At 37.9% G+C, this 9,303-nt stretch overlaps 1 protein-coding gene across 1 annotated transcript; it reads left to right on the top strand.

The window, feature by feature from the left end:
- The first annotated feature begins 1,323 nt into the window (after nucleotides 1-1,323).
- LOC149022832 (tetraspanin-18-like) lies at nucleotides 1,324-8,666 on the top strand. Its single transcript, XM_089147351.1, has 6 exons — nucleotides 1,324-1,816; nucleotides 1,953-2,058; nucleotides 2,276-2,356; nucleotides 2,470-2,574; nucleotides 5,906-6,104; nucleotides 8,424-8,666. Exons 1-6 carry the CDS (start codon nucleotides 1,515-1,517, stop codon nucleotides 8,447-8,449), a joined length of 819 nt encoding a protein of 272 aa, XP_089003477.1. The 5' UTR covers nucleotides 1,324-1,514; the 3' UTR covers nucleotides 8,450-8,666.
- Nucleotides 8,667-9,303: the final 637 nt, after the last annotated feature.

Here is a 9,303-nt window from a genome sequence, read left to right as displayed (position 1 = left end):
TGAGGCTACAGAGATCACTTATGACACAGTAGTTGCCCTTGTAACTATGTGCTATATCTTTCTCATCTAGCCAATAGATGAGGGCCCTACTTAGTATTTTGTACCTCTCGAGAAAGTAGACTTCCGCTGTTAAACAGTCATTTCTTAAACTTTAATACTTGATTTGATTGGACTGACTTGGAACCGTGATTTTGAACTTAAATTATGGCTAACTGTAATAATTGAATTTTAATACTTGTCACTTTAGTCCTCTCTTTTAATCATCTCTTGCTTTTTTATTATACTATATCCTATGGTGTTATGGAATTGGCCGTGAACCTAGATCCTGTAGTATATCACCCCCATAGGTATTTGGGTATGGTCGGAGCCGGCTGGGTGGAGTGTGACACGTATGGTTTGGAAGCCCCCTGTCATGGAGGGTATATGGAGTAATGTGTTTGGCTGAATGGTTTCAAGTGTGGACTCATCTTGGTGCTCAAAGGAAGAAGGATTCAATTGAACTCAAGAGTTTATGTTCTTTCATTGCCTGGGCTATATGGAAAGCAAGCAACCATAAGGTGGTGGGAAGACAACCATGGCTAACGGCAAATTGTGAATGTGGCAGTAAGAAATTTTCAGGAATTTTGTGAAGAGAAATCCAAATCAACCTCACAACTGGTAAAGATCGTCGATTGAAGTCGAATGAAAACCTCCTCAAGCGCATTATGTAAAGATGAATGTCAATGCCGCCTAGAAGGAGAGGGAGCACAAAGGAGGTTTGGGCTTTATCGTCAGAGACTCAGAGGGGCAGATCCTTTTAGCAAAATAGCAACGGGCAGTGTTCTATTCGGCCTTGAAGGGAGAGGCACTAGCTTTCTCTATGGTCTACTTGAAGCGGTCGCTAGGTATAATGAATTTATAGAGATGGAATTAGATTGCCAACAATTAATTAATATCTTTGTTAGTGAGGAGGACATGACTTCACATATTAGCCCATTATCCATGATATTAGATTTGTGCCAACCAGATTGTTGGGCTTCAAACCCATTTTTGTCCCTAAGAGTGTGAATCATGTTACAGATCTCTTAGCTAGGAAGGCCCTCACTGCATCGTGTATCACTGAGTGATCATGTTCCGATGAGTGGTTATTAGAGCTTTGCTCGACCACTTCCTTTACACGCTATGAATAAATCTATTTCTACTACAAAAGAAAAAAATGTACTTCAACAAAAAAAAGTAGGGGGTGAGTGACTTCATTAATAAGCGAGAGTTTAATTTAGGTGTCTTTTTAACCTTCTAACTATAGGAAATCTTGGCGGTTAGTTTAGCGGTTAGCACCTTTTATTGAACGAATTTAGTCTTCAATTTCTGTTATTTTTCTTCTGAAAGACGATTTTTCTTGAAAAATAACAAGAAACTACAAGAGTTGTTAAGGGTTTAATTAAGTTGGTGATGATGATAACCAGAGAATTGTAACTTGTTAAGAAATTCAATCTTTGGTTTATTGACTGCAAATCCGTGGAGGAGGGGGGAAAATGGGATCTGATAAACACTGTCAATCTTGTGTTGCCTTCCTCCTCAAATTCCTGAATTTCCTTCAAACTTTCGTGGGAATTTCTGTCATAATCTATTCAGTATGGACGCTCAATCAATGGAAAAAGCACGATGCAGTTCCTCAACCTCCAGCTCCGTCTCCAGAGTCCTCACTACGTTACATGCCCTATTCTGACATGTTTAGGGTTTCTGGACATGGTTTTCCTTTGAGTCTCGCCGTAAATATGGTTTCTGGACTTGAAGACGAAGTTGTATTCGTCCCCAAGACCCTTCCTTCTGCATGGTAACTTGTAAATTCTTAATTTTAGTTTTTCTTTCCTTGTCATGCAACCCAATTGGGTTTTCCTTTAGTTTTAATGAAACACTGGATGTAAATTTCTGGTACTCAAGCCATTGTTTTGGTGTTGCTGTTGCTCTAGGTTCATATACTCTTTTATGGGTATTGGCATTGGCATTGCATTGTGTTCGATTGCTTTTATTGGTCTCATTGCTGCTGAAGCAGTTAATGGATGCTTTCTGTGCTTCGTATCCTAATAATGTGGCACCCCAATTCCTTCTTCTTTTTTTATATATTACTAGAAATGTGGGCAATATAATTAAATCCGTAATAGTTTCAAGTGGGAAATTGAAATGTGGAATTAAAAGGACTCCTTCAATCCCGTTACAAAACAAATTTATCTGATTAGTTGTGGATGTGATTTTCCATTTGTGCTGGTGTTCTTTAACCTCTTAATGACGTCAGTATGTTCTAGTGACAATTACATTCATGATACTAGAAGCAGGTTTTGTGGCTTTTGTTTCTGTTGATCATCATTGGGAAAAGGTGAGCTTCAAATTCATTGTGTCAGAAGTTTTCTCTATTTCTTTGTTGATTTCTCATCCCATGTGCATAGGATAGTCCCTTAGCTGAATCTTGTTTTCCTTTTTCTACAACAGGATCTTCCGAGTGATCCTACTGGGGAACTTGCACATCTTCGAGAATTTATTGAAGAAAACTTTGATATATGCAAGTGGGTTGGCATATCTATAGTTATAATTCAGGTAACTTTTTTTCTTTTCATACTACTGATGATGCTACTCCTTTCTGACTTCAAAGTTTTCAAGGGTCCATAGATTGTTTCACCAACTTCTTAAGCTTCCTCCTCTCTCTTTGCCACATTGTTGTTTTATTTTCCTCTATCTGGAGTGGGGGAGTTGGATTGGTGGTGGGGGCAACTTTTAGTTTGTTTTTTACCACAAAGGAAAATGGTGTTTCAGTTTACAGAACAATCTATGCCCCTTCTTCAACTAATAGGGCTAAAACAAGTATGGCAATTACAAAAGTAACCCAAATAGTGCCCCTCCGCCAATTAAGTGCGCTCCATTCAAATATTCCCTTCATTCTCCTCTTTTCCCCTTTTCCAGTCATTCCCTCTACTGGGCTTTTCCTAAACCTGAACTGCTGATCATAGTTGGAGGACAAAAGTTAGAGGCATAGACGACGGTGATGCCCCCTGAGAGGCTGGGCTGATGTTCGCAGCTCATCTCACAACATGCTTCATCAGTGAAGCCATTTTGAATAGAGCAGCAGTATAAGTGATGTGACCTAGGTTGTACAACTTCAATTAACCACAAGCTCCCCGGCAGTTAGTTTCAATGAACTCAAGAACCCATTTGCAGATAAAGACCAAACTGTATTTAGAAGTGTCTTCCAATAATTGTATCAAATGCCACATTCTACGATGGCAGTGACACTAATGGTATAACAGGAGAAAGATCTGCAAAAGAGAGCATAATAATAATAATGATAAAAATTAAATAATATTGGCAATTGCAATGAGAAGCGTAGAACTTCAAATGGGGGTGGTGAGGCAGAGTGAGAGAAGAAAAGGCTTTGTGGGGGGTGAAGCGGCAATCACAAAATAAGCCAAGGCACCACAGCATCCTGGTGCAAAGGAGGAGCAGAGAGCTGGGAGAAAAAGGAGTGCAGACAAAGAGCAGTGAGGTGGGCTGTCTGATGTCAACACCCAAATTACAGGGTAGAGAAAGAAGAAGAGGATGAGAAGTGTGAGATCTGCGCATGGATAGAGAAATAGCATCGGTAAAGAGAGGTAGAGGACTAGGGGAGCAGGGTTGGCAAGGATGAACTGTAAAAGCCCAGTAAAGGTGATGATCTGAAAAGAGGGAAAGAGGAGGAGGGAAAAATTGAAATAAAGCATGAAGCTTACATAGCTGGAGGGCTGGAACTGTTTTGGTCTCTTTCATAATTGCACATATTTGTCTAAGCTGTTTTAGCTGAACAAAAAAAGATAGATGGGTAGTTGTGTAAACTGAAAAACAAATTTAGATAATCTTGCAATTTTCTCTTTTTCTTTTACAATAACAGTCTTAAATTTGAGTGAGTGTGGTGTTGTAAAAGCCTTGCTTGTCAAATAATCTATGACAACATGTGAACCTGACGCAAAATTAGTAAAGCTTGATTTGTTTACAAATAAAAATTGTGCAGAAGGAAACTCCAATATTTTGGGTTTTACATGACAATTTTTCATTTTGGTTGTTGGAAACTAGTGCAGCTGTATTTAATGCAAGAGACCCTTGTTTTAGCCATAGACTGAGTCAATGATTAGCTGGGAGGAGCTAAACTGGCATTTCAATTACTGTTTGGTATGATAATATTTATTCACTAACAAGTCACCTTATTAAGCCTCTACACAGGAAATTTAAGTGGCAATAGGTGTAACACTGTTACTGATAGCTCATCAAAACTGGGGAATATCTTTGGTTATTACAGAACCTTAACAATAATATTATATATTATAAGGGTGAGTTGTTTATAATGTTTCCCAACCTAGTATCATTTCACTTCTTCAATCTAAAGTTACCCTTTCAGTGATACTAGCAAAATGGGGTGGCTGAATGCTACAACCATAGACCTTTCCCATGGAAAGGCAGAACCATGACCAGCAATAAACACAGAACCTTCCTTAGGAGGGGTAAAATGACACCCTTGGAAGGAGAAACCATATGCTAAAGACAAGAAGGTTTTGTTACAGGGATTTAGGGAAGGTACCCTTTTTCCAACATGTAACTGGCTCTCAGTAGACTGATAATTATAATTTAATCCATCCATAAATCTAGCTACTTGAAATTCACCTGTCGAATCTATAACTATTCCAGATCAGTAGTTAGAAGTTGATGAATATTGACCTACTCCCGCATTCCTTTAAAGGCACTGATACTAATTTAAAGATTTGTCCCCCTGCTTCAAGTTAAAATTTTTATCATATAGATCAAACATGTTGAAGATATTTTTCTCTTGGAGAGGCTTTCCTTCAACTCATCCCAACACCTTTTGTCAGGGGTGTGGAAGGTAACTTTTTCAGGTACTCCGATCTTGTTCTTAGCATTGTACCTGAATTGACTCAGTCCAAAGAGATAATTGGAAACCCCATTGAGTTTGCTAGTGGTAATCTGGACATTATCATTGTCTGAGGTAAGCTTAGGATCAGCCATCATGCACAAGGGGAACCTGATGTAAACTAAACCAACCACCAGATCTCGCAGTTAAAGAGAAAACTGCTAGGGCCCGGCCAGCTAAAGCACCTCTGGCCAGAAAATGAATCTGTTCCTATGCACAATATAAATGCTGATTGATAGGTCTTCAAATCTGGAGAAATATAACAGATCAGTAGGGAATATAAATCCCTCTGTATCACAAGTATTTGATGTAGATCCTGAAACCAGCAATAACAATATTTGGATGGAAAGTCAAAGCTAAGCTTTTGGGTGATGATTGTCTATAGCAGCAAACTTCGGTGCCAGATGGGCAACAGCACAAGGTCGGCTGACTTGTTTTAGGGAGTTAGAATACCATAAAATATCAGAGGAATATGCTGGTCAGATTCAAAGTTATTTCATATTTCTTTTTTCTTGAAGATGTCCTGATAGATTATTGCAATGTGCTGGAGGATAAAACTGATTGCTTACAATCAGATTTTCTGACTGAGGGCTGAATGTAGTTGCAACTTGCAAGTAGAGTCAACGAAGCCCTAAATATGAGAAGGATCTCCTGGCTTGATGCAAAGTAATTTCTGATCTCAATGCGCCAAATAAACTACCATGACCAGCGGTTTCCAACCCTTAAAGTTAGATATCATATCAATTCCTTCAGATAGATAGTTCAATGAAAGTTCAGCAGTAGGTAGCAGTGTTCATTAGATAACATGCTGTTGTTGGCAGGTTTTTATCTTGGCATCTAGAGTATGTTTGGACTCCAGCTTCCAGGGTACCATTCCTGGGACCCTGGGTTTGTCTAAATTTTTCCAATATTTTATGTGCAATTCAACACATTCATAACAGTTATCTTATATTCTACTTATGACACCGTGTACAGGCTCTGTCCCTACTACTTTCCACAGTCTTACGGGGTTTGATCTCTACTAGGAGACAGGAGGATGACAGCAGTGATGATGATTACTCTATTGTTAGGGGTAGAACTTGGCATCCACCACTAAATCCAATTTCAGTTCCAGTCACTTCGGTGGATGGCAAAATGGTTCACTGTGACAGTTGGAGCTCCCGAATGAGAGAAGGTATGACCTTTAAGCTATGTGATTCTTTCTCTCATCCATAAGAAAGCTTTGCTGATATGATCAAATTCATGGGTGGAAAAGGCTTTGCACTTTACATTTTCCTAACCTGGAGTCCAAACTTGAGTTGTTTTAAAAGAACAGCACTGAAATCTGAGAAAAAGGGGAAGCCCTTGAAAGGGATTGGCTACAGTAGCAAGGCAAAAATGACTGCATACATACTGACCAAGAAACCATTGGGAAACTCCATGTCTATTTGAAGTTTGAATTACATCTCTAAGTTCTTTAATGTCATTGCACAAGTTAAAAACATGCTAACATCTCAAGTGTAGAGTGATACTATTTCATTTCAAACCATCATTATATGATTCTTCATTTCTCTAATTAATTAGTTGTTGCCATTTTTTCAAACCGAAGGTATGGGAAAAAAATGAATTGGGAATAGAAAAATCTCATCATTCCACTTGCAACAAAATGTAAGACATTAGTATAGTTTTTCTTATTAAAGGATACACTGCTACAGTTTTGGCAAGAAAAATCATCCATGAAGAAACTGCTTGGCTATAATATGTTGATTCCAAATGAAACTGGACAAGAGAGATATGTCCTCATTATTTACCACAAAGGCATGGAGAAGGAGTTCTCTTTGGTCTCAAAATGTTGCCAATGCAACTGTGCAATCTGTCATCTCATAGAGACAGCATAAGATACATATGCTAGGGGCTTTTATCCACACACATCTACTTAAAATCCTTGTCCATTCCCTCCTTTGATGAGACGACAGAATCCCCTAGACATTTTCTCTACAGCTTTATAAGTTTGTTCCTTGTCTAATTGGAATCTCTAGTTCCATACTTGAGAAGATGAGCCTCATCCACATTAGGTTTAAGATAATTTCCATTTTCCGAGAAGAGCATCACTCTTGGGCTTTCAAGGTGTGGTGATGAAGTTGATCCAACTGCTTTTAGTTGGAAGGTTGTTGGTTGATGACCAACAAAGTGATAAATCATTCTTTCTTTCGTAGTTTCTTGCCCTGTCTGCCATCCCATTTTTATGATATGCACCTTAAATATTTTGACTTCCAACATCAGCTTTCTTAGAGGTGGTAGAAAATGTTTAGTTGAATCTGAAAATATTATTCTAGTCTAAGTAACTTCTTTGGAATGATGCTAGCTGCAATGCCACTCTTCATCCAAATCTTTTTAGAGCAGGATTTTAAAATTACTTTGGTACCAATAGATAGAAGCAAGAGCCAAATCCAGGGTGTTTTTTTTAAAAAACTTAACCCAGATAAATATGATGCCACAGTGGCTACGTCATCAATGTCACAGCCTAGCCCATGGACTGGCATTCTGAAGGATCGAAGCATAGTTGAAGTATCACTCTATAATGTCTTAGACATTTCTGTTGCAGCTGTTGTAATGGTCTTCATGGAAGAACCATTTTTATGTTTCTGCCAGTAAAGGGCTGGACACATTAGGAGCTCACTGCAATGTACTCGGCAGAAGTGGGGGTTTTGAATTGAGAAGAGGCTGAATGGCATGTGGAACCCTGGTGGAATATCTCTGTATTCTATGACCATTTCATGACCAGTTTTAGATTCTCAACTACCTAAGCCATGGGTGCCAAGACCTTTCCTCTCGAAAGTTAGATTTCTTATTATTTGTTTGGCCATGCCTATGTTGGACATTCTTTAGCACTTGGTAATGCTTGATTCAGGAATTGCAGATAGTTCTTTAGACTCCAGCAGTATAATAAATATAGAGGCAATCGTTAGGTTTTTATTTATCTTAATATGAAAAATTATGTGTTTAGGAGTCTAGGTGTCTTTTGTGGGTGGAGGAATGTTATGTATCTCGTATTGTTCCTAATTTTTCTCAATAGAATAGGGGCTGGGTAGTAAGGCAATGCATTGATTGTTAAAATAGTCCTTGTAATCCAGGTCAACAGAGGAGTATGGTTAGTTATGGGACATATGTCAAGTCACAAGAGTTCTAGAATTCTAGTCTTCAGAATTTATCTACTAATTCCTACAAATTAGCTTTGGAACTCAATGTTAATTCCTACAAATTAGCTGTGGAACTGAACGTGTATAATCTCTTCAATTTAAGAAGAGGATCTCAATTGATAAAATATGTTTGAAGTTTAATCCCTCAAACCCTTCTTTATCTTCTTTTTATGACCTTATCTAAAGAAGTAGGTAGGAACAAGAACAAGGCTAAGTGCAGGGAGCTTTCATACTTGAATCAAGATAGTATAAAAGTGAAGTTATTTTGTGGCTTTAATTTTCTGAGGCATTTATTTTGTGGTTTTGTTTTGCAGTATGGATCAAGCTTAGTGGATGTTAAATATAAATTGTTGGATCACAATCTCAACGGAAAGACAGAATTAGGGAATGAAGATAGAGGAAGATGTTCCATTTTGTAGTATGAAAAATAGCTCAGTAGCACCTTGTGATTTTTTTGTCAATATGCTTCTCTGGTTACATTCTGATACTTTATTTTCACTTACATGTTAGAAGAAACTTTGAATGCAAACTTAATATAGCCATGGATTAGAATGTTTGATTGCTCTATCAAACTGGTGTTTGCATCGTTGACTGTCTTCTGTTTCCATGTTAGAGCTTCCTAAGTGGTTGCTTTTGGTTAACAATTCTCTGATAAAAAGTTATTAAGATGCTTTGGTGAGTACAGGGCCTTCAACATTGGCCTGAATGTTAAGATGCATTGATGACAGCAGGCCCTTCAACATTTGTATTGTTTGCTGCAATTATGATGGTTTAGGGTCTGTTTGGTTACATGAATCTAGAGATTTGAAATCTATGGATTCACAAATGGGAGATTTATACCCGTTTGATTGTGTGAATCCCTGGAATCATGAAATCTACATATTCACGTTTTTAGTGATCTAAAGATTCACCTTTTTATGCTAAAAACGTGAATATGTAGATTTATGGGTATGAGGTGAAATCCAGAGATTTCATTGTCACTATAAAAAAAAGTTAAATATTTGAACTATGACCCCATAAATGTTTTCTCAGAATGAATTTATAGATTTCATTCCAAAGAATCAGACTAACCAAACAGTTAATTTTATGAACCATGACTACATAGATTTGAAATCTCTAAATTTTTGAAATCTCCAGACTCAAGTAACCAAATAGACCCTTGACCCTCAAACTACTGGGGGAAAACTTGGGGCT

This window comes from Hakea prostrata, chromosome 3 (assembly GCF_041222555.1).
Source record: "Hakea prostrata isolate BN-2017 chromosome 3, UWA_Hpros_2, whole genome shotgun sequence".
In the NCBI taxonomy this organism is placed as follows: domain Eukaryota; kingdom Viridiplantae; phylum Streptophyta; class Magnoliopsida; order Proteales; family Proteaceae; genus Hakea; species Hakea prostrata.
The sequence above is the reverse complement of the archived record's forward strand: the minus strand, read 5'-3'. Positions and strand labels throughout refer to the sequence as shown.

Coding starts and splice junctions, on each gene's coding strand:
- LOC149022832 (XM_089147351.1), top strand. CDS start 1,515: ATGGGATCTGATAAACACTGTCAATCTTGTGTTGCCTTCCTCCTCAAA. Junction 2,575..5,905: donor TATCTATAGTTATAATTCAG/GTAACTTTTTTT, acceptor CACCGTGTACAG/GCTCTGTCCCTACTACTTTC. Junction 6,105..8,423: donor GAGCTCCCGAATGAGAGAAG/GTATGACCTTTA, acceptor TTTGTTTTGCAG/TATGGATCAAGCTTAGTGGA.